At 40.2% G+C, this 25635-nt stretch overlaps 2 protein-coding genes across 2 annotated transcripts in view; one reads left to right on the top strand and one right to left on the bottom strand.

The window, feature by feature from the left end:
• The window catches only part of cftr (CF transmembrane conductance regulator), a 40784-nt gene extending 30811 nt beyond the window's left edge, over positions 1-9973 (bottom strand). Inside the window, exons 1-5 of the mRNA XM_040026545.1 lie at positions 9335-9973; positions 8528-8638; positions 5867-5984; positions 3229-3444; positions 2595-2684 (exon numbers count right to left, since the gene is read on the bottom strand). Coding sequence (XP_039882479.1) covers positions 2595-2684; positions 3229-3444; positions 5867-5984; positions 8528-8638; positions 9335-9387 — 588 coding nt within the window. The 5' untranslated portion in view covers positions 9388-9973. The remainder of the gene's footprint in view (positions 1-2594; positions 2685-3228; positions 3445-5866; positions 5985-8527; positions 8639-9334) is intronic.
• A 1284-nt stretch (positions 9974-11257) lies between these two features.
• The window catches only part of asz1 (ankyrin repeat, SAM and basic leucine zipper domain containing 1), a 39079-nt gene continuing 24701 nt past the window's right edge, over positions 11258-25635 (top strand). The window contains exons 1-4 of the mRNA XM_040026541.1: positions 11258-11457; positions 12468-12570; positions 12742-12864; positions 22029-22140. Of these exons, the coding sequence (XP_039882475.1) occupies positions 11350-11457; positions 12468-12570; positions 12742-12864; positions 22029-22140 (446 nt within the window). The 5' untranslated portion in view covers positions 11258-11349. The remainder of the gene's footprint in view (positions 11458-12467; positions 12571-12741; positions 12865-22028; positions 22141-25635) is intronic.

Raw genomic sequence — 25635 nt, 5'->3', positions numbered from 1 at the left:
TCACTACATCCATGAATCTTCTCTAAGGTATTCCTCCTTTTCACCAGCCGGGCTGCTCCATTATGAGCATTCTTTGTCCAATATATCCACCATCCCTCATCTGCACATGTCCAAAAAATCTCAACCCTGCCTAACACTAACTTTGTCTCCAACATGCTTAACCTGAGCTGTCCCTCTGATATAATAACTTACCTGTTACCTGGTCATCCTGGTCTCTCCCAGTGATAATCCAGTTCTGCCTCCTGTTATTTTGTTTCGTTTTGTTAGTGCTATCCTCTCCAAACCATACATCATAGCAGGTCTCACTACCATCTTGTAAACCTTACCTTTCACTCTTGCTGCTATCCTGGTATCACACATCACCCTTGACACTCATCTCCATCTACTCCACCCTCCATGCACCCTCTTCTTCATCTCTCTTGTGCAATGTTCACTGTTTTAGATGGCTGACCCCAGGTATTTAAACTCATATACCTTCGCTACCTCTGCTCCTTACAGCTTCACAGTTTCACCTGTCTTCTTGTCATTCACACACATGTATTCTGTCTTGCTTCAACTGAATTCCATTCCTCTTCTCTCTAGAGCATACCTCCACCTCTCCAGGCTCTTTTCCACCTGTTCCCTACTCTCACTACAGATAACAATGTCAACTGCAAACATCATAATCCATAGACACTCAGTTGTGACTTCATCTGTCATCTCGTCATCACCTCTGAAGCAAGAAAGGGATCCGGCATGGTTACAAATATAATCCTACGTCCACTTTGAACCTATCTGTAACTCCTACCGCACATCTCATCACTATCACAATTTTAGCACCAACTTCACAAACCTTTCTGCCTCTCTGGTCTTCCTCATGCAGGACCACAGCCCCTCCTTTTTTTGGCACCCTACCATATGCTTTCTCTAAATCTACAAAGACACGGTGCAACTCTTTCTCCAATCATCAAGACTCTCAAAGCAAACATCCCTGTAATCTATCTTTAACAACTCTTTCTCTTATCTTCATAATATGTCTTATCAGCCTTATCTCTCTATAGTTGTTACAGCTCAACACATATCCCTTGTTCTTCAGTACCAGTACACCCCATTCCAAGATTGTGTTAAACAGTCCAATGCCCTCTCTAATGGAGACCACCTCCACAGGCATGTCATCTGAACCTTTTCACTCATGTCTTTACAGTTTTACATTTCACCCTCACTAATCATCTGCACTTCCTGATACACTAACTGTCCTCCATCTGTCTTTCTCTCTCATTTTCTTTATTCATCAGCTTCTCACAGTGCTCCTTCCATCTACTCAGCACACTCTCTTCACTTGTTAGTACATTTATATTTCTATTCTTAATCATTCTATCCTGCTGCACATCCTTTCCAGCTCAATCACTGTCGATCACTCCCATCTTTCACTTTTTGCTGTTTGCCAAGCCCCCCAGTACTCCTGACTACTTTCTTCATCTCCCTAACTATCCCACTTTTTTCTTTGCTAGTATCTTCCTTTGAATAATTTCCTGCACTTTCTTATTCTAGACACCAAACAGCCTTTTGGCAGTTTCTCCCAGCACTACAGCTGTACACTTCTTTCTACATTTCAGTTCTTCACTTTCTTCTTTCTTCATTTCACCATGTAATTCTTGCCGGTGCCTCTCTCTTTTCAATTTCCAAAGTCATTGTACAGCAGGGGTGTCCAACTCCAGTCCTCAATAGCTACTGTCCTGCAGCTTTTAGATGCATCCTTGTTCCGACACACCTGAATCAAATGGATGGCTTGTTATCAGGCCTTTGCCAAACTTGATACCATGTTGAAGAGGTAATCCAATCATTTGATTCAGCTGTGTTGGAGTAGGGTTGCATGTAAAAGCTGCAGGACAGTAGCTCTCGAGGACTGGAGTTGGACACCCCTGTTCTACAGACTACCATCACCTTTCAGTCCGCTTTCTTTTTTGGATTACACCTTCTACATCGAATATAGTCCACCTATTTGTTACCCTACCCTCGTCCTTGAAGTACATGTTCACTTGTTCCCTCAGGACCTTCTTGCTGTGAGGCAACAATGCTAACCACTGCGGCACAATCTTCGCAGGAGTTCTTCCTTCAAGATCCATTTCACATCTTATCTACACCATAGCAGAACATTTTGAATCCACCTCCATTCCTCCTGCCTTTGCTTCCCTTCCACCTGGTCTCCTGCATACCTTCCAGTTACAGTGCATGTTTAGAGTCCCTACTCTCACCTCCACACTTCTACCTTTCCTTCTCTTTCACTGTCTCCTAACACAGCTTCATTAATTCCTCCTCCTTTGTCTTCAGCCAACAGTAGCACAGTTTCCACTAGCAACCTATTTGCTATCAGCATCAGGCAGGCAGTTGTTGTAAACCCGTGACCCAGCTGATCTGGTATGGGAATCTGAAATTTTTCTGAAATGTGTGGGTTTTTTTATATTGTTGTTTTCCAAGCTAAAGCCCTGTGTATTATTTCATAAGAAAGTCAATAATAATGATAATAATAGAATTTCGAAACAAAGTACAAATTCTGGCTGATTCTGACAAACAATCAGCTTTTGCCCTTGAAAAAAAGGTCCAAGGTTTCTCACCTCATCCAGCTTGTTGAGATTTGCAGACATCAAACTAACAAGCTGACCAGTGCTGATCTTATCCAAGACTCTGCTGGACAGCTTCAGGGTCTGAAAATGTCAAAGGTCAGAGGTCAGCTGGAACACAAAAAGAGAAAGCGAGTAAAAAGTGGAAGTCTGTGACACACGGCCATGCTTTGACACCCGGCTGACATGCCCCTCACAGCAAACTGTGGACAGCCAAGTAAGTGCCTCTCTGGGAAAGCTCAGTCATACATGACAAACAAGGTGGAAGCAGGTCTTCAAAATATTACTAGGAAAACATAAAATCTAAGAAATGCAAAGGCCTTATCGGATGGGTTGCTTTGTTCTGATAGCAGATTGTTACAGCAGTGACTAAAAGTAACAAGTATTCAATTCAGGTGTTATCAGCAGCTCAGTGCTACTGGCTGCAAGGATTTACACTTGCACTACACAACACTTCAGGAACAAACACTATACGTTTTACTCTAGTTTTGTTGCAAATGAAAAATGCATTGAAATTTTTGAAATCTTAATATCATTGTTCAAGGTTAAAAATACGGTTTAGAAATAGTTAAAAAGTTTATAAAGGTTGGAAAATAGTTTCTAATCATAGATAATGTTCTTCCCTTACCTTCTTGTAAATAAGGCTAAAAAGTGCGATGCGGATCTGCATGCCAAGGTGATGCAGGCCAAAGATGGCAGGCTGCAACAGAAGGAAGCGGGCAGTGAAGAGGAGGCAAAGGCCCAGGGACAGGTAGAGTCCCTGACTTCTCTCTGGAGCATGGAACGGGTCAAAGGAAGCAATGATGCGACCTGAAATCTGAGGTTGCACTGTCTTGGAAGCCTCCTGCACAAAAACCATGGGACAATAAAGAGAAAACAATAACACCTCCTCGTGGCAAAGCAAATGTATTTGGCACGATAGTGCATTCAGATCATGATTCTTGCTAAAGCTGCTGGAGAGGACAGTAAATGATGAAAATGAATAACCAATGGTTTTGTAGTTGTAGTTAGTTCATCACTAGAGAATCAGCTTTCCTCGTCCCCTTGGAAGATTGTTAAGTATATTTTATCACCCCTGTTACAGGCATGGTAAGTTTATGAGCAATATACTCCTAAGTACATTTTAATAATGAGGACTTCTTTGTTATTCTGGTATGAATGTGGGAATAAATAAATGCAAGTACAAAGAAAAATTGATCAGTTTCAGTATCAACTGCTATTTCAAATATGGGTATTTTAGGCAAGTGATTATTCCAATAATTTTTAACGTTGCGAACATGACATAAAGTAAAAACAAACAAACAAACAAACAAACAAACACTAAAACTAAAAGAAAATGTCACCTTAAAAAAGAAAGAAAATACGGTTACATAATAGCAAATTCACGTCTGGATCTGGAATCAGCCAGGATCATTAGCCAAGATTCCAAGCATATCCAGATAAACATTTTTCTGCCAAAAAATCTAATAGCCTTAAACGACCAGAAAACTATGCTGGCTTCCACTTCAATGTGTTTTCGGAGCCTCTCTGTTTACCTAGTGTCTCCTCAAAATCCACCAGGCATTCTTGCCATCTTGACAACCAGCAACAACTGCACTAACTTACACAATGGCTGCTGTCTGGAGCTTCCCATAAGCCTGGGACAGTGAGCTGGTTTGTGACACCATGGTGTGACATGCTTGTGATGTTTGTGCGTCATTGCACAATAGCTTTATTGGGGTGTGCCAGCAGGACACCATAGTTAACAGGTACCACACACACGCCGGTACAGCATTAACGAACTGCTACATAATTACTGCTAGGCATGCAGTCGAGCCAGGTCGAGTATGCAGTAGGTGTAACACAATAATTACATTAAAGAACATTTACCTGCTATTTTAACATGGGTGTAATTAAACAGGATGGATAAAGACTGTTTAATGTTCAGTCTAACTGGGTTGCATTCTCACACACAACTCTACTTGGTCATATAGAGAAATGGTTATTTATGTCCTGACTTAAAGACTCTAGCTGAGCGTTATAGTCATCACCATATTGGTGTTTTGAAAGCACAATCAATGGGTGGATGTGACCAATGTGCAATGTGTGCTCATATGGCAAGGTTAGTTCTTGCTTTATCGCCCTGTGTGACTCTACATGCGGCTATAACTGAATTTCATATGGTACTCAATAGCACTTGAAACTAGTGATTAAGACCACAAAATTATCAGGAAAGAGTTAACTGAAGTCAAAAATCAAATGAGCACTAGGGGTTCTTTTTCCATCTACTTAATTATAATCTGATGTCTTTCATAACTAATGTAGCTGCCCCCTCCTTGTCCTACCATAATGATTATCGACTGAGCTGTAGAACAGTGTAACAATAATTATTTTTGCATTTGAACATGAAATTTTGAAGTCAAAGTTTAAAGAATTAATTTTGTTCATGTTAATGGGTACATTTGCTAAAAAGACAGGTTAATAACACCTTCTAATCTCCAGCCTTTATCATATTTAAAAACTCAGAAAGACAGGTGAAGGTTTTACATCCCAATCCATCCATCCATCTTCTTCCGCTTTATCCGGGGTCGCGGGGGCAGCAGCCTAAGCAGAGAAGCCCAAACCTCCCTCTCCCCAGCCACTTCCTCTAGCTTATCCGGGGGAACACCAAGAGCCAGCCGAGAGATATAATCTCTCCAGCATGTCCTGGGTCTGCCCCGGAGCCTCCTCCCGGTGGGACATGCCCGGAACACCTCACTCAGGAGGCGCCCAGGAGGCATCCTTGTCAGATGCCCAAACCACCTCGACTGGCTCCTTTCGATATGGAGGAGCAGCAGCTCTACTCTGAGCCCCTCCCAGATGGCCAAACTTCTCACCCTATCTCTAAGGGAGAGGCCAGCCACCCTTCGGAGGAAGCTCACTTCCGCCGCTTGTATCCGCGATCTTGTTCTTTCGGTCACTACCCACAGCTCGTGGCCATAGGTGAGGGTAGGGACATAGATCAACTGGTAAATTGAGAGCTTCGCTTTTACGCTCAGCTCTCTTCCCAATCCGTGCTTTCAAATATTCTTTTAGAAGCCAGAGATCATGTGACCAGGACTTTATTTGCTTTCTGCAGTAAGTGTTTAAAAAAAAATCAAAATTTGAATCTGCTTTATCTACAAGATAAAACCAACATGATCAAGTTATAATAATGATGGGTTTGAATCTGCAAGCGGGACTGAGCATCACAATTCCCAGTTAGAGATGCTGGATGTGCTTCCTGCAGGACAGACTGAAATACTCACCCCAAGGTAGAGGAGGACACCAAAGCAGGCGAAAGGCCAAAAGAAGCAGCGGGCCAGTGCTCTCAGCAGCTTTGGCTTTCTCTTGGCTGTGGCTGACACCACCTCCCTGTCCCATTCTCTGCAGGGAGGAAAGAGTTATATTGTAACACAGTTAAAATGCAGTGAAGAAGGCAGAATGAGAGAAACACACAACACCAGACAAATACCAGAAGGGTTTGGCTCTGGCTCTTCTATCTGTCTGCTACTACTTTGGCTGTGTACCAGCTTTCCTGAGTTCAATGGTCTGTTCCACAACTTCAGCTGGTGATTAATTCACAGAATAAAAACCTGTTGCCATTTATTTAGGAATATAATTTTTGTGAATGAATTTTGTACCTTTTAGATGTTGGGAATTTGAGTCTAGTTTTCTAGGAATTTCTACAAGTATTGTTAGGAATTACTTAGTGTAACTTTGTTATAACTATTAATTTCCCACAACTGCCTGGCAGGCAAGTACAGCTTTAGAGAGTAGCTGCATTGTTCTGTGAGGGGAAATTTATAGCTGCGGTGATGTGGCCAACCAGCAGCAGTAAGTGTGTGTGTGTGTGTGTGTGGGAGGGGGGGAGGGGGGGGGGGGGGGGACAATTGAGGAAGAAAGTGATTGCAAAAAACATAAGGGGATTGAAGATTTACCTTTCATATTGAATTAGTCTCAATTTGTACAGGGAGAGATCCTTGCATTTTCAATATCAGTGAGTCATGCAAAATGTCTAGGTGGCCATGTGTTACCTATTGACTGCCAAGCAGAGATATACAACTCTGGGCCACAAACAGGAAAACTGTGGGGATGGGGGTGGAAGGGATGGGGATATCCCAGCTGTCATAAGGTGAAATTCACCGTACACCCTGTTCAGATCACCAGTCTATCACAGGATTAACCTGTAATATTCCTGCAGGCACAGGGAGCATGTGCAAACTCTGCAGATACAGTAGTGAATCAAAAGTGCTAACCACTGTACTGTTGTGTACAGACAATATGGATAAGATAGACGTGACAAGATTTTGAAACTGAACGCTTCCTAGCTTCTGTTTGCTGTCTGCTTGCAGTCTGAGTACCACTGAATAATCAAGGTTCTGCAGGCTTTGGTTTCATGCTCCGTATGGAGTGTAAATGAAGAGCTTCATTTGCCACAATGCATTCTTAAAATCTAAAATTTTACTAGCTTGTTTCTAATGTATACATATATACCAAACAGAAAGTCTTGGTTCAGATGGTTTCAATAAAAGCTTCAAAATATTGTCTGTTGTCTGCAGAGGCCAAGTCATTATAGATTATGGGTTTCTAGATTTGCTTTGATAGCAATCTTCTTACCTAGTGTGTTATTTATTTACTGCAACATAGATATATCTAAAATAAAAACATCACTATGTTTATGATATCAACATTTAAAATGATTAAAATGTAATTAAAAACGCAGATTCGCGTGCGTGTATGTGTTGTCTTTACCAGACTTCATTCCAGCTCCTGCTAGATAATAACTGTCATGCCAAGAAAGCTCAAAGACTTGAGTTGAATTGGGGGTGATAAAAGAGGCTGACGGCACACAGCATGCTTTAATGGAAGGTAAAGTTCACGTTCCCAGAAGTCCTCACTGTTTGCCTGATCAGAATAATGAAAGCAAAATCACCCACCACTGCTCATTTATCACCCTGGTGGGACTGGGCCCTTTCTAAAGGTCGACTTTATAAAACCCGTGTACACTGACCAGCCTTTTGGCCACATTTAGCGTGACGACAGCCCCACAAAGAGGCAAGACTACGTGAAACACTGCTGTGGTTTTTAGGCAAGGTTTAAAAAACATAAGAGTATTTAACTTTTGGGATTTAACTTTTGGGAAATGACTTGTCAAAGATGTGCCACCAGCTTATATCTGCAAGAACGGGAAAAGATTAAAAAGGGATCAAAGGAAGAAAGTAACAAAATAACAAAAACGAAAAATTCAGAAAGCCCTTGTGCTGCTAGCATTGGGCTTAACAGGATACATTTAAATTAATTTATTATAAAAAATTTTAATCATTATCCAACTTTTTATTGAACAAAATAAATGTAAGACAAAGATAGAAACAGACAAAGAGAGAAACAGAAATAAATCAGAGGGAGAGTGCATGACAGATGCAAAAAAAGAGGGTCACGTCTGTCCATCATCTTTGGTCTGGCTGTTTGTTGGCACACACAGGTTTGCTTTATGTCAAGCCTTGTTTAAATGCCAGCCCTTATTGTGAATAAAGAAAGGACTCATACCCTGCTACTGTAAACATGAGTAAAGAACATGCGTGAAAAACATCAAAGCCACATATTTCTAGGTTTCAGAAAGTCTACAAGTTCCACTTACCTGGATTTCGTTACTGTGCATGCTACCTACATCAATGTAGGTAATAGGCACATACCTAGACATTTTCTCTACATGTTTTAATAAAGCCTGGATGAAGTTCAGTTAATGATTTTATTAATTTCAGAGAATACCTTACAACCAGTTCCCCAAAAACAGGCTTCAACTCAGTGAGTTTAAAGGGGAGATCATTATTAATTTTGTTATTACTAATCTTGTAAGGAAAGACTAAAAAAAAATAAGTGTTTAATTGTTCTAATAATGCACAATTACGCGGCCAGGATGTACAAACCTTTCAAGTCTCTCAGAGAGGTTGTCTGCCAGATCAAAGGAGGGAGCCTTGTACACATCTGACAGATCCAACTTCTTTCTGAAGCCCTTCCTTAACAGTGGTGTTACCCACCTGCACACACACACACACACACACACACACACACACACACACACACACACACACACACACACACACACACACACTTGTAATTAATCTTTTTAAATTACATGGAAATATAATTGTTTCTTCGTGGTTAGATGATAAGCCTTTGGTTTCATAGTCAGACTAATGACAGAGTACTGAGAGAAATATTTGCTAGTATCTGTGAATGAATCACAGGCTGTCTCGTCCAGATACACCATGTAGGTTTTAGGATTATTTGTCTGTTTGGGATCTCTAATTGGAGTAAGTGGGGCGTCGGCGCCACTTTATTAGGCTACAATATTAACAAAGAAAGAACTATTTAATCCATACAAAAAAGTGAATTATGACCATTCCTAGCACGTTACAAAAATTTTAAATCATCAGTAACTTAAGTGCAACTGCCAACGCTTTCTAGAACATACAGAGTTGTGCTCCGATGTAGTATTTTACGCACGTGATTTCTGCAGATGTGTGAAGAAAAACGCGTCTCACTTACCAACTGAATAGAACCCTGCAGTAATTGCCTTCTGAAGAATCGAATGGCATATTGGTTTTCCCCTCCCTTTTGACATTTCTTTATTTACTTTACACCGTATAACTTTAATTTCACTTTACAACAGACAAGCTGCGTGCACCTGGCCCTGGCCCTGGAGCCAAGGCTGTAGACCAAACATTTCTTACCAGAAGAAAAATTTGGAGAAGAAGTTCGCATCTTCTACTGGTGACTTCTGCATTCTAAGAGCGCCGCCAGTTTGAGTTCCCTGCACCTGAGTGTCCCCCGCGTGGCTCCGAGGGGATGCTCGTCCGCTTTACTCTCCACTTCGTATCTGCTCTGAATGTATCGTCGCTATGCAGTCATCTTGGTGTCCCAAAAGGGTGGAAAAAAACAAAAAAACTGTACCTCTTCTGTCACTTTGCGCGCTTCCCTAGGTTTTTTTATTCCTCCACTTGCTAAAACTCAATGTCTTCTTGTGCGTTTTTCTAGTTTTATTTTCTGCTGCAAGTCACAGTCCGCTTCGACTACCTTCCTTTCACTCACTCTCTCTCTTTTATCTCCCTCTCACTCTGTGACAGGGAGAGGACAGTCTATCCTTTATGGGCTCGCCAACAACTGAAACGTCATTTCCACGCCGACTGGCTTCAGGGTAATATTGTGGCACCAAACTCAAGAGGCACAAGTTAGTTGATCAGAAAAGATGTGGGAGGTGACCGGAGTGCAGAACTCACAAAATGTGAATTATCCTGACTTCAATTACACTCAGTTAAAAGGTAATTTGGAGAGAAAAGAAGAGTAGAAATAACAAACGTAGCACTGTAGAATCAGACCCACTTCACAGTTAGGGTTTTAACGTGAAAACCTAACATTTAAACGTCTTGTTGAAGCATAAATAACGTAATAAAAACCGCCCAATGAACAGGTTTTACAGTCAGGTTAGTCCTGCTGCTGCAGGTCTACCAAGCTGCCTCTGATAGTCAAGCTGTGGCATTTTATTTAATAGCTGGTACAGTTCCTGCATATTTCGACGAATTTCAAACTTTTTTCTTTAAAAAAAAGGTTAAGCACCGTTTCACTTTAGGGAGGGTTAAAACCTAGACATTCCTGAAGGGAACAGAGATAAAGTGTGGTATTAGATCACTTGTTGAAATAGCCCTGTGCTGACAGGTAATCTGGTTTAAAGGGGAGAAAATATTAGTGGAGTTTGTGTTTGGAACAAAGAAGCAGAGAATTGTTCAAAAGTGCAGGATTCGTTTCATGTTTCAAGTAGAAACACTGCTCCAAAACTCCGTACAGAAAACGATGCTGGCATTGATTTCCATAAGCCATAATCATATAACTGAAAACAACAAGCCAGGGTGTGAGGAAGACCACGGGGAAGAGCAATTTGAAAATTCAATACGAAAAGAAGTAAGTAAATCAGAAAAAGGGTGCTTAGTTATAGCTTGTTTCAGTGTGATTTTTAAGCCAGAGCGGGATAGAAAATATAAAAGATAGTAAGGGGACCTGAGGAAAACAGAGAGACGCACTGTTAGATGCTTGCAGTTGGCTACAACCGGTGTTGACTTGCCCAGAAGAAAGAGTGACCTCTTCTGGACAATGACTGTCCCTTGCAGCTGTTGTCAATAAATTCTACCTTCATGCAGATTAGATAAAAGAGCCGAGGTTCACACTTGTTTTAATTTAATTCAGTTGTATTTATTTATACAGCACCAAATGACAATAACAGTTGCCTCGAGGTTCTTTATATTGTAAGGTAAAGACCCTACAATAATATAGAGAAAATCCCAACAATGGGATGACCTGTATGCCCAAACACATGGTGATAGTGGAAAGGAAAAACTCCGTTTTAACAGGAAACCTCAGACAGAAGCAGGCTCAGGGAGGAAAAGCCATTTGTCACAAACAGTTAGGGATGAGGGCGGGAGACAGGACAAAAACAAGGCCTTGTAGCAACAACAAAAATTCCTGTTTTAAGACACAATTTTAATTACGTGTACAGCGTAACTTTATGAAAACACTGTACTGCTATTTATGTTATTTGTATTTTCCTATTAAACTAGAACAGGACTCTTTAAATTGGCTTGGTGTCAAACTCCGCCCATCACCGGGTCGCCATGGTGCGCAGCCTCAAACGTCTCTCCAGTGTTACCTGTAGAGTCCACTCGGACCGATGCTTAGCGAGCTATTGCGCTAAGTCATGGCGAACTTCATGGATTATGCCTTTGCGGCTGGAGAAGAAAGCGACGGCAGCGAAGCTGAGTGGCACATCTCGCCTTATTCGGATAAAACCTCTGGTTGCATTAAGGTTCTCAACATCAGCGCCCTCCATCTTTTCTCATTTGTCTTTATGCTGCTAGTGATAGCATTAACTAGCAACAGCTGCAACCTCTGTGTCTAACATGAGCTAACTTAACGAACCTCATATGTTCTTTCTTTCTTCTTGTTTTTTATTTATTTTATTTACTGTAGTAGAAAGCTAATTTAACATACAAAGAAAACCAATTTGCTGTTTTCTTTAATTATTGTTAAGAGTTCAGTTTCAGGAGTTTGTGCAACTGCCGCTCTTTCTCACCCTTGGTGTTCTTGAATTGCTGTTCGAGGCTGCTTAAAAATGAACATGGCTGTAACTTGGGCAGGGTTCCTACATGCATAAATATAGGATAAATGCTAATTACCAGCTGGTTTAAGTGTGGTTTAAGTTACACAGGGGTAAGTGTTTTTAGTCAAATGGATTAAAAAATAGCAGGAAATGGATGCACTTACCATTTTGAGCCATATAAAAATCGCTACATATGCTAAAAAATAATAAAACTTGAGGTTCACACACGCCTTGTGTCAGCAGTCAACAGGACACCCACAGACATACGTGACAGGTGTTACAGAGCCTTTTCACACACACTTACAGCTTTATATCTAGTTGTTCTCTATAATAGATAAATACAGTAGCTAAACACATTGAGTAAAGCAAAGACTGTTATTAATAATGACTTTTTTACATGTACACAATGCCATTAACATAAATTGAGATTTTTCATTGCTTAAAACGGGTCATCTGAATTGATTATGCATTACGATTATCCTGATGAGTCAGAAGAGACTTTGTAACCTAACTTTAAAAAAAGTGTTCCTGTAATATTTGACTTGAATTTAACCCAACATGAAGGAAGGAAAAAACAATATACACACATACACATTACTATATTCTTTTTGATTTTCCTTTGGTGCAAAGCCACAAACTCTTTTGTAGGCACTAACATTTTTTTTTATATGAAGGAATCAGTTTTTACTGATTATGGTTGTTCCATATTTTTACAGGAGCTGGATGCTGTTCATCAACAAGGAGAAGATAGTGTGTCAGCTTTGAAAAAAGCTATCAGCAACGGAGACACAGACACTGTTAAACAGCTGTTGGACAATGGCAAGCACTTACTTCATTTTTTTTGTATCACACATTATAGTTGTCTCTAAATAATGCATTAATGCTCTAACAATTCTTCAATTATATATGATTTTTTGTTTAACATTGCTATTAATCCATATAAAATAATTTATTTTGATTGTCTTGCTTGCTGTGGCTTTTTGTGGACAGGTGTGGATGTGGAGACCAGGCTTGGATTTGAATGGACTCCACTTATGTGTGCTGTCAGCGTGGCCAACTATGACCTGGCCAAACTGCTTCTGGATAGAGGGGCCAGTGCCAATTTCAGCAAAGGTTAAAACAATTTGTTCAACATAGCCAGAATTTCTTTGTATTTGCTATATCAGTGGTTCTCAAACTTTTCGCAGTGAGTACCACCTCATAAAAAATATGGCTTGTGAAGTACCACGTTATGACCAACATTGAAGTACAGAAGTATAGACCTATTTAACGCCACATACAGTTTACACGAGACAATTTTATTTCTTATATGAATGTTATTTATTTTAACTGTCATAAACAGGATGTGACAAGTGATAATAATAACAACTGTACTGCATTAAAAGATTCACAGCAGGTGAGATATCCGATCTTTAAGTGATGACCTGATGAAACCTTTTTCCAGGTCCAAACTACTCTGCGTTTATTAAGGCTGTTGTGTTTTTAACATGTTTTAATGCTTTGTATCTTTTTTTATATAATCTGAACAAGCCCCTAAAAAAGGCAGTGATCACTGTCGGCCTCTCTCGGTTTTTATCATCGCTATTCATTTTAAAGCTCAGTTTTTAAAACCTTACGATGTAACTACACCCATGCAGCAGTATATTAATGACTAACCTTATATTGCAGTTGTTTTCCGGACTGAAGTTTGGTCCGTTTACATCATCCTGCCATGCGATTGCATTTGTCCCTAACCTTCGGGAACCCTCACGTTAACTTTTATTAAGTGGAAAAAAGTTAGCGTTCATCCTCCAGCTTCACTGTGTTTATATTATGCTAACCATAGCGGTGTAGCTAGCCACTAGGGCTGCCACGATTAGTCGACTAGTCACGATTACGTCGACGATTCGTCGACGACTGATTTAATAGTCGACGCGTTGTTTGACGCTTTGTAAGATCACAAAAGACACATGAATAAGTAGTAGGATTTAAGAGTGTAATAACAGACTGAAACGGAAGATGGCAGCACTGCATGTACAAGGATGCCAGCTGCCGTTAAACCCCGAAGAAGAAGCTGTGTCCCAGAATTCATAGCGCAGCCCAGCTCAGTTTCCAACAATGGCGGCTAGTTAGTTTTAATATTACTCTTATTATTCTTTCTGGGTCACAAAATAAACGTTTAACACATTTTCAGGCGAGAATGTAGCTGTGTAAACCTCAAATATTTGCTCAGTTTATCAAGACACCGCATATTTTCAAAAGCGCTCCGACGTCTGTTACCCACTAGCTTGATAGCTAGCCGGGGGCAAAGCTCACTAGAGCCTGTGTGCACCCCGGACTCCCGGCAAATCGTTTTCAAACCCACCGCCGTCTTTTGCTACTCAGGTTAAACATATATAAGTCACTTAGATAACTTAAAAATTTTATTGTTTGCCTTTCTTTAGTATTTTATTTATTCCTGAGTAAATCGGTTTGGCTGAGATCAAAGTTATAGTTTTTACACAGCTGAATAAACGTCAAGAAGACAGCTGATTATCAGAAGTGTGAGATGCTCGAGAATATACTCCGGTGTCTCGTTATATTTTAGATAGCAAGGAGTTTATTAAACTTCACTGAAACAATCTGCAAATTTCAATAAAATTTAATAAACTATCATCTTGCCTTTATTTTTAGTTAGCACATACCTTAAACACTTAAAGCTGTAAGCTAATGATAGTTATATAAGAGCAGATGCATGCTGGTGCAATAAGCTGTACGTTTTACGTCCAATGGATGCATGATCTGATTAGTCGACTAATTGCAAAAATAATCGGTGTTAGTATCTATCAAAATAATCGTTTGTGGCAGCCCTACTAGCCACCACGCAGCACATCATTATATACCAGCTAGCCAAACTTCAGCAACCCTACAAATGCCATTGCGGTTTAGTTTTCTGTCTTCATTTATGTCGGAAGTGATAGCAGAGCTGTACGTTTGAATTTTTGCTGTGGCAGTTAAGCTGCCGGATTTTTGGCTTCACGACCCTCCTTCGTGATTCGTGCACACCGAAGCTCAGTTTGCTCTCCACGAACGTTGGCATTAAATACCATGCAAATAAGTTTATGTGGTGGCCTCGCTGGATCCACTGTCCACCCGCCCTGTGATGACCCTCCTCCAGGATCCTCCCACCCAGGGGAAATAAACCGCTCTCAAGGTGCTGCTGCTGCAGTGCCACTCCCCCTCCGATGCAGAGCGGTATGGGCTCAAAATGTGGTCATAAATATTTTGTACTTGTAAATCAGGATTTGTATGTGTAAAAAAAAAAAAAAAAAAAAAAATTGTGTATGTGCGTAAAAAAGATTTGTATGTGCGTAAAAAAGATTTGTGCGTGCATAAAAAAGATTTGTGTGGACTTAGCCAAAAAAAACCCTGCAAGTTACAAGTACGAATTTTGACCCCATTTTTCTTCCTTTCATCTGATTGGTCAATGTCATGTCAGTCACAAATGTAACAATCCAATCAGAGAACAGATGGGTTTGGCTGTCGGAGGGGCGCTTTTTTGAACTGCAGGTCTTTGAAGGGGATAAATGCCCTTTTACATGCCAACCCAGCGTTTTCCTTCATCACCACGAAGGAAAACAGTCTGTGGTCATCCGAGTTTGGTGATTTTTGTGTCACAGGTCTACGTGTTTAATATAGGGACTTCCACAGCCTTTTCAACAGCGCTGGGGACTGCGGGGTGGGGGCGGGCAGTGTTTTGGAAATGACAGTCTTCATTACAAAGCTTTCTTCGTTATGAATTAGCATGGATGTTTTTATTTGACATTTGAAGGACTAGCAAAAAAAACAGAAATTCTTGTAGAGGACATAAAGTCAGAGATAGAAACGACAAGGAGCAGGTGCATCTAGTACAGGTAGAGCTGCTGCAAAAACCCACAGAGCCCAGCAGCCAGCAACAAATTCTGGATCCTTTGCTTTTAGTTAGCAGTTAGCATTAGCAGCACATCCTGCGTCCGATGTGGAAGGACTTTTATGCTGCGCACTGTGACTCACAGCAGTGGTCCTGGGTCAGCCCTAACTTTGTGTTAAACTAATCCTAAAGTAATAATGGTATTTCTAACCACTGATATACCACAACTTTATCCTTTCAACAGCTACTGAAAGTTAGGGGACCTAGCTGCTATCGGATATTTATATAGAGATCCTCCAGCTTCAAACTGTATTACCCTTCAAGGACCTGCAGTTCAAAAAAGCGCCCCTCCGACAGCCAAAACCATCTGTTCTCTGATTAGATTGTTACATTTGTGATTGACATGACATTGACCAATCGGATAAAAGGAAGAAAAATAGTGTCAAAATTCGTACATGTAACTTGCAGGGTTTTTTTTTTTTTGGCTAAGTCCACACACAAATCTTTTTTACGCACGCACAAATTTTTTTTACACATACAAATCTTTGTTACGCACACACAAATTCTTTTTACACATACGAAACTGATTTACAAGTACAAAATATTTATGACCACATTTTGAGCCCATAGAGCGGGCCGAGAAACTCCTCTCTCTCTCTGGCCTGGGTGATGGTACTGCTCTCGAGTGAATGTAGAGCATGTTGTCCTTGCTAGGAACGGATGACAGCTGATTCCTCTTCACTCACATCTTCCTCTGACAGATGCCGGTGCGAGCTGGCCTCGCCAACTCCCCGCTGCTGGCCACGAAGGATTACCGCTCACTCGCAGAAGAAGTGGATTGCAGCATGGCGGCATTGCATAAAAGGGCTGTGTTTTTACCATCAGCGTGACAGCGCCTTGCTGCCTTTGCAGTTTTAAGGCCTGGAGAAACGAGCTCGCCAGTGCTCTGTAGCGGCTGCGACCGCTGGCGATAAGGAAAGGCTGCTCTTCATGGAGGACTCGCGCTAGGGGAGATGTTTTCTGGTTGAGTCTGGCTCCTAGAAGAGCCCGGGGAACTCTCGTGTCGTCTTTGCATACTTCCACAATGGTATATTATTGAATCTTAAAAAACATTGGAGATTTCCCGCATACCACCAGAGAGAGCCCAAGTACCACTAGTGGTACGTGTACCACAGTTTGAGAACCACTGTGCTTTATTACAAAACCTAAAACCACGGTCAGAGAGAATTGGTACAACAGTGGTGGTTATCAACTGTCTTTGTTAATGTAGGCTCTCTGTTTCAGCTTCTGTGCACGCCCACTTAAAAAGGGCTTTTCACATGTCATTTGACTCTTCTTCTGCACGCAATCTAAATTCAGTTTAAGAGACACCTAATCCGATCAGAAACATAATCAAAAGAACAGGAAATGAAGATGTATGAAATGTTACGAAAATAAAACAATAGAATGCAATACTGTGGTTGCAAATATGTTTAAACAGTAAAGTTGCAGAAAATTGTTGATTTGGGCATTTGATCATGACAAGCACACAGAGCTGTGAAATGACTATATTAACATATTTATTTTATTCCTCAGTGCTCTGTGTTACTGTTTATTTCTGATGTGATGGCTCGCATAGCTCTTTAAACTGCATGACATAGACACTTGGTAAAACATTAGTGTGCACTAGTGTTAACTGTCTCATTGTCTGCAAATAGAGATGTGAGAGTCATTTAAATTTGTCACCAGATCAAATTGAAATGGACTTTTTTTTTAAGGAATGGGTATTCTTAGTGATAAATAACCTACAATTGTGGGTTATTTATGGGTCTGGGTTGGATGGGTACCAATCTAAGTAGAGATGCCCAGGCGTCTCTTTCCGCTGCCACCTTCTCCAGCTTTTCTGGTAGGAAACCAAGGCATTCTCAAACGATTCAAGAAATGTAATCTCTCCACCATGTCCTGGGCCTGCCATGGTCAAATGTCCAAACCACCTCAAATGGCTTCTTTCGACACTTGGGAGTAGCAGTTCTACCTTTGAGCTCCTCCCAAGTGACAAAGGTCCCATTTTTGTTTTTTAGGGTGACCCCAGCCAATTTTTAGAGGAAACTCATTTCTGTTGCTTATAATCTGACTATTATTGCTTTGCCAACTACCCAGAGCCTGTGACTACAGGTGAGGATAATGACATAGATCGACTGTTAAATCAACAGCTTTGCTTTCATGCTTGGCTTTACCACAACAGACAGGTGATGCAGATGCACTACCTGTCTGTTGGTGTCCTGCTCCACTCTCCCCTCAGTTGTGAACCAGACACCAAGATACTTAAACTGCTCCATTTGGGACAGCAACTTCTCCCTGAGCTATAGTGGACATAGCAGTGAGAGAGGAGTCAGTGGAGGTTGTTGTTCGATGAAGCAAATTTTTAAATACAGCTGTAATCCTACCTCTTTTTAATTAAAAATATTCTTTTTAAATCAGTATGAGAAGTCAAAGGATCAAAGCAGTTACAAGAAAAATTATGCAAAAGGCTTTTTGGCAGTGCAAATATGCAAATCACATATATATATATATACACACACACACACACACATATGTTGCTAACCAGTGTTAACAGTCAAGTATAACTGACATTTCTGCATTTCTGTCCATGCAAAGAGCCACTCTGTGTCAAAGTTCTGCGAAATGTACCTATATCATCATAAAAGTGGTGAGATCTCATTAAATGCGTCTGGTTCAGCACTTTCATAGCTATACCAAAGGAAATTTAAAACTTAAACTCATGATAACAGCCTTTTGTTTTATAATATGTAGTAGTTGTAAACTTTTTGAGTGTTAATCTTTTAAGAGTCTTACAATTACAGAGATAAAAAAAAAACAAACAGTTTAGGCAGACTACTTTTTACTGATGGTTAACATTAACACCCGTAGGGCCCACTGACCCCTGTGCAATCTTTTACCCACTGCTTTTCAGGAAGGGCAGATGGTGTGATTAGACAATAGTCCTTCATTTTCCCTTGCAGACTTGAATATTAAACACCCTGGCCTAATTCCCCCCCAATAGTCTGTTGCGTTGGTGTCGAGCTATTTTTCCCCCATGGCACGTTTTATCAATTTCCTCACCTGCTGAAGCCAAAGACCAGGAAACCAATCAGACCTATGCACCGCTATGCTTCATCTGACATTATTTAACGGCTGTGACGCCAGTGAGGAACTCTTGCAGAAACACACTGCTGATCCTTTGAGTTCTTTTTAGCTGAACCCTCATCCCAAAGCAAGAAAAATTGAAGGCATCTGTTGGCTCGAGATCAGTCTGGGTGAAACAACCAAGGAAGCAGAACGCCTCCATGTTAAAAGGTTTACAGTTTTACACTCATAAAACCCACGTATCCTCTTGCAGTTCTGTAGCTGGAGCACACACCACAAACACATTTTGTTAAAGAGTTCAAAGAGTGCCGTGTTGTAGTGTATATACGTATGGTTTTCAGTGGAGATATGAAAGTTGAGCCTGCTTTAATCAGATAGTAATGAATCTGTGTTTAGTTTTTGGTGAAAATGTTTTTTCTAGTTTTTTTTCCCTAGTGAATCACATGGAATGTAACTTTATGATAAAGGAACAAAGCTACAGTAATTGGGACCTTTGACCTCTAAAAATTGGACTGTTTTTAGAATCAAAGCTGCAGCTTAGCACTGACTATGATCTGATTCTGGGAAGTTTGCTTATATTGATGAAAGATTTTGGAATAGATTAAACTCTCCCCACAGTTTGAACCATCGCCTTTATAGGAAAAGATGGATGTAGTCATCATTCCTAAATAGTTCCCTGCTTTCTTTGCTTGGGCCTTAAGTCGAATCATCCACAATATAAATGCATCAGATCTCTCATGTCTGTTTTCTTGTAAATAAATTATGTTACTCACCTAAAGGCATTATCACTAGCCAGAAATATTAAGCATAGAACCAAGCACACTTGGTTTATCTGGTGTGATTTTACGTACAGTACATTTTGCTCAAACCTTAAAAATTCCACTCCAGAATTTTCTTATTCTGATCAGCACTCCCAAATACCAGCAGACACAATAGCCATGAAAACTGGTTGGCTTTCAGTTTAAAAATACCAAAATTAAAAATTACTCAGATTAAGATAAAAACAGCAACTTTTTTTTCTCTCCATCCCTGTCAGTTTGACTATAAAATATTTAAAATCACTCAATTCTTAATTTCCCAGAGTGTCCACCAAAAAAAACTTCATTTGTCTGCTAAAAGTCCCCAGACCCAAGACCAACGGCACTCGTCAGTGTGTTGATATCTGATATCAATTAATTCTCAGTCCAGAATGCTGAGTTGGACTGTGTGTGACTGATTTCACACAGTTTTCTTGGCAATCACTGCTTCAGGCAGGTGAAGGAAACAATTAAATGGAGTAGATGAGGGCTGACGTGTGGTCAGATCCTGATAGCATTTGTCCAAGCAGTGATGCTGAGCAGAGGAATGCATTAGTGATTGATAAAGCTCACCATGCTGCTGTCATGCCCTCTCACTTATTCTCAGGCCTCAGATTTATTTACTCCAGGCCTCTGTAGACGCAAACCAGGCAGTCTGGTTTACACCCACACGAACATAATATAAACACACACAGATATGGAGCCAAACATGCACAGCCACAAAGACACAGAAACCCATATACAGATGTAGAGACCTAGGTATTTGTGCGCACAAACACACATACAGGGAAACATCTAAACGCATTTAGAAGCACACAAGTTAGAGAGTCACTCATTACCGGAACAAACCAGGAATTGAGAGCATTGCCACAGGTCTCAGAATACTTTTATCAGTTTAAGATAAGGAGACAAATCCTCTAAGTCAAAGGGTCCATAAAAGCAGCCACACTTCCTGATGCCAGATAAAACCGCTATCAGTCTCCATTGCTCCATCCAGGTTCAGATATTTTATCCTTTTCTATATCACTGCAAATCATCAATCAAGTAATGTAATTATAAATTAGAAGCATAGCATACCATTTTTTTCCAAGAGGTAAATACAGTGATTTAACTACACAATTCTTCAAAAACAAACATGAGACAGAAGGAACACTTGTCCTGTGCAAAAACATGAGCTTCACTGCTACTGGCCAGAAGAAACCATTCAGTAAACAGGTAGGGTCCTTTTAAATTCAAGTATTGCAGTTTTCATTACAGCAAAAATGTTGGCAGTAGTTGAGAGAACACTGACTGAAAACCAAGTTTAATTTTAAGGGACTCAATTAGGGGTTTTTATTTATCCATGTGAAAATACCCAAAGCATTGCTCAGTGGTGGCAAGGGGGAAAAAAGCATATCAAATACGCAAATAAGATGACCTGACAGAGATTGAAGGAATAGACACAGATTTAAAGGATGTAAGGAACAGATGAACTTAATCAGAAGTTAACAGGAGTGGGAAGAAGAACGGCGGGAAAGGAGGGAAGTTATCTTCAAAATATAACGGGAAGAAATCTAAAAGAGTGAACAGGTTCAAAATCACACACAAAGTGAGAAACGGAAAGAGGGGAACACAGGAGGAACCGTCACGAACAGCAGCTGGTGACAGTAGTTCTTGTTAAGTCTAGGCTTGGTGATCTCTGCATCCACATGTTGCAGGTTCTGGTTAGAGTGGCCCTTTACCTTGCAGCAGTACTATGTTCTCGAGACAGTGGAGGGACTAACTGTAGGAGCAGCTGAATGTTATCATAGACGGCCACAAGAGGAACATGACCAAGCAAACATGCTGGATAGTGGCAATTGGTCTTTTAAAATAAGAGTGAGGGCAAAAGTAAATCAAGGGCAGATAGTGACATTCATTCAGACATTTAAAAACCTAGTAGTAGTAGACATCCGCTATTAATGTAGTCATTAATGTAGCCATTAATGTGCCTGGACAACTGGCCATGTAATAATCACTTGAAAATGATTTTGTCAATGCAATAACGTAGTATTTGAGGTCTCTAAAATTGGACTATTCTGAAACTGATTTGTTTCTTTGATATCTTTTCATGGTATTACGAGCATCAGCCAAACGTGAATCAGCTTTCAAACTCATATAGTATAGTTCTTAATGCTTCCTCTAAAGCTTTACTAGACTCAAACAAGGATGTGTTTTTTGGTTGCACGTCCAAGCAGCTGCATCGACACCAGACAACAATGTGCCTGGCATGAGTTTCACACACAGGTGGATTTTGTCAGCTGCAGTCTGTCTGCATCTTCTCCTTTCAAGAGCAGGACACAAAATAAGCAAAAAATGTTGTCTCCATTGTCAGTGGCAATCTTTACATGTGTATAATTGGTGCCAGCTTGATATGGTTTTAATGTATTTTTTTAATAGTCCGAGCTAAACTAAATGTTTATTAAAATAGAAGTGACTCTTAAAATTGTTGTTGTTCTTTTCCACAGATCACTGGACGGTGCTCATGGCCAGCTGCACGGCATCTGCCAGTGAGGACAAAATTGCACGTTGCGTGGAGCTTCTGCTGTCCAGAAATGCTGACCCCAACATGGTGGACAGGTGAGGGAGGGTGCAGATGTGTTTTAGGTCAAAATATTTATGGGATTTTCAACACAGTACGCACAGTCACACCCGTTTTGATGTAGGCCAAATAAAAACACTTCATACTTTTCTAGAACAGGGGAGGAAAAAAACGAGGTGCTGGATCACATTTCCTTTGATGGTTCTCGTATGTTTTGCTGCCATGTGGTAGCATTATGCACCACTGTGCTCCATACAGTGTGTGTATATTTGTGTGTTTTGTTTGGAATGTCCTGTTATGGCATGTACATGTACAGACGGGTATCAGACAGACAGACAAACAAACATAGAGTGTAAAGGGTGGGCAAGAGACTAGAAACTTTTTTACACATTTTGTTGAATTGAACCCAGTCAGTGTGGTGTCGGTAGTTTGTTGGTCCAAAGCCTTGAAGTGTAGGTGAAAAAACAACGCACAACAGAGCGGGCTTTTAAGCACTGTAGCACAGCTGAAATGCTCCTCAAGCTGTGTTGATATGATACCTTGAAAATTTGTGTGTGAAATTTTGGATGCTACCGCCTCTTAGTTACTTTAAATAATTAGAAAATTTGCTGTTGTCTGGCTGTGTTTTTGAAAAATTATTAAGGTCTATATTAAGTTGACTGAGTGGCCTGGTTTCCCAGAGGTTTAGCGTGCAGCAGCTTCAACCTCTGGATAGCCCATTATGGTCCCAAGGGAGGAGACCTGTGCAATAATTTTATAATGTCAAATTTTTTTTAAATAATAATGATAAAACTGAAAAAGATGTGTATGTTTTTAATGTGACGAGAGGGGGGGAAAAGGTGTCTTAATTAGAGATGGCACGATACCACTTTTTTATGTCAGATACGATACCATAAATTTGGATATCTGCCGATACCGATATGAATCCAATATAGTGTATTTTTTAATCAATAAAACTGTTTTTTTTAAATATCTTGTTTTTGTATAAGTTCATACTCAAGTTAAAAAACAAAACAAAACACTAAAGCTATTCTGTTATACCTGTATGCAAAAAAAAATACACAGCACCCAAATATTTCATAGTTCAGCAAAACTGATCAATCTAATAAACTTAAACCTACTCCATCCTCCCTATCCTGTATTTTAAAGAGTAAGCAACCTAACTAATAGGGTTCTGAAACTCCTAGCAAAAAAAAAATAAAAAAAAATAGATGGGGAACCACCCACCCTCCACCTCATGATGCTTAATCAACGTAATCAACTATAATTTGATGCAGTGTGAAAAAAAAAATACACAGAAATAAATTATTTTCAAGAATAATTAAATAGATTCAACATCTTTTTTCAACAGGATTGCAGACTGCACAGATGGTAACTTCACAAAGGAAAAAGTAGTATAGCTTACTAGGGTATATTAGACTTAACAGTTACTATATACAGTAATGGACTTCTATACATTTTACATCAGATTAAAACTTTGGGTGTAAGATTCAGGTAATTTTTTATTAAAAGCTAGACATTTTTAAATGAGAATAAGAAAGAAAAGTATGTCTTTGTGCCCCCTTTTCCCCGTTAATGCCCTATCGGCCCCCCTGGCTAAACTTTGCTAGATCCACCCCTGCACAGTTACCAGCCGTCAGCTACGTAGAAAAGGATCCTGGTGTAGAAAGTAATATTAAATAAATTCTAACAACAGCTTATCAAGCTTAAACGTGCTGCTGTTGTACAGCTGCTGGTTTCCTCTTTCTGGTGCAAAGTGGGCCAAAAACAAACAAGAGAGACGGACTTGCGACAGAAAAGCCGATCAGCTGATCATTAAGCAGTTTCATTATTGAAGTAGCAGCAGGAAGGGGAGAGAAGAGGCAGTCGCTCCATATATCGGTTGTTAAACTTAACGCGGGAATGCTTTATAAACATTCAGAGATGAACTTACACACTTGCTTTACTTCTCTCTGGGATAACTTCCTCGGAGATGAAATGCCGGATTGGTAGCGAGGCTACAAATACACACAGGCGCTCTATCACGTGATGCATACTGCTCCGACGTGCTATGGTTATGAGCCGAGTTACGCCATGTCGCAAGTTTTGTGAGGTGCTTTTTTGATATTTAATGGATCGGATTACATTTTTTTATTTCCCTCTGATATCCAATCCAGTAATTTACATCAGTATCGGACCGATATGTAATATCGGATCGGTCCATCTCTAGTCTTAATTGACCCTAAGGAATTTGACTTTTACTTTATAAATGCACACAGATTGCTAATATATTGTAATTGTTGCAGTCATGGAGTATGTGGTGATGAGTGCATCTTGTCTGCTCAATCAAATAATGAAAAACAAAACCTAAGTTTTACAAAATTTTACACCAAAAAGCATGTCTTATTTTGCGGCAATGTGTGACAGTTGCCACTAGAAGTGTTTATTTGGAATCAGAGGAAGAGGTGTTATCAGAAAGAGTGCATAATTGGCATTGCCGGATTGCTCAAAGCTGTGAGGCCAGTGCCAAAACTGGCTTTGTTCTGATGCTCTGAGCTTTTGGTGTCAAGCCCCATGTATTCAAACTGTATTCAAAGTTTGATGAAACTGAACTGAATAAAAATGCATCTTGTTTTCCTTTTTACAATGAGCAGAGCAGGTTCAATGTTTTCGGCTTGCCCTGTCTTTTCTCAGAAGCGTGCGCACACAGAGCAACATTCATGTTTCTTTCTTTTACTTCCCTCATTAGGCGTAGGCGTTAATGGGGCCTTTTTAGTGTGTAACATTAATATGTGAATGTTATGAATCAGGATTATTTAAATTAATATTCACAATGTTACCAGTCTTGTGCTTTCCTCTTCAGTTACTTACAGTCGATGCAACAGTATGAATGGATCAACATGCCAGAATTAAATCCCCGGTCCACTGATCAGTATTTCACCATCTTTGTCACTTAACTTTAATATTTAATATGAAATAATGTCGAAATTGACTTTAAAGAAAGAATTAATATTTCACTAAAGGATATTACTAAAAAACATTGTTTTGATGACAGATGTTTTTCAGCCTTCCTGCAGAAAAACATCTGTAAAATAGTGCATAACCCTATTTTTTTTTTTTCTTTCCCTAAAGCGACATCTGTAAATCTCTGAACAAGGGAAGGATGCATCTTCTTCCATTTACTAAGATCAACAGCAGACTTTGTGAAAATGATTTGGTTCTGTAATGTGTTTTGCAGCATCTTGGGCTTCAAGTTTCTAACTGTGAAAGATGCAGTGAATGACGGTCAGGTAAGGGCTGAGATTTCACTCAGGATTGAGGCTGTTCCTTTGTCCAGGTGCATCTGTTGCACAGCAGTCAGCACCTTCTTCAGGTCCTCTGGGTCTGTGACACCAATCTGGAAAACAGACTGACAGTCTGACTGACAGTGATTACACTGGTTTTGTCTTAGCGCAGCATTTGATGTTGTAGATCGGGATAGGCAACTCCAGGCCTCGATTGTCAGTGTCCTGCAGGTTTTAGATGTGTCCTTGATCCAACACAGCTGATTCAAA

The sequence above is a fragment of the Simochromis diagramma genome, unplaced genomic scaffold (assembly GCF_900408965.1).
Source record: "Simochromis diagramma unplaced genomic scaffold, fSimDia1.1 OVJJ01000293.1, whole genome shotgun sequence".
In the NCBI taxonomy this organism is placed as follows: Eukaryota; Metazoa; Chordata; class Actinopteri; order Cichliformes; family Cichlidae; genus Simochromis; species Simochromis diagramma.
This window is presented reverse-complemented; position numbering and strand designations above follow the sequence as displayed.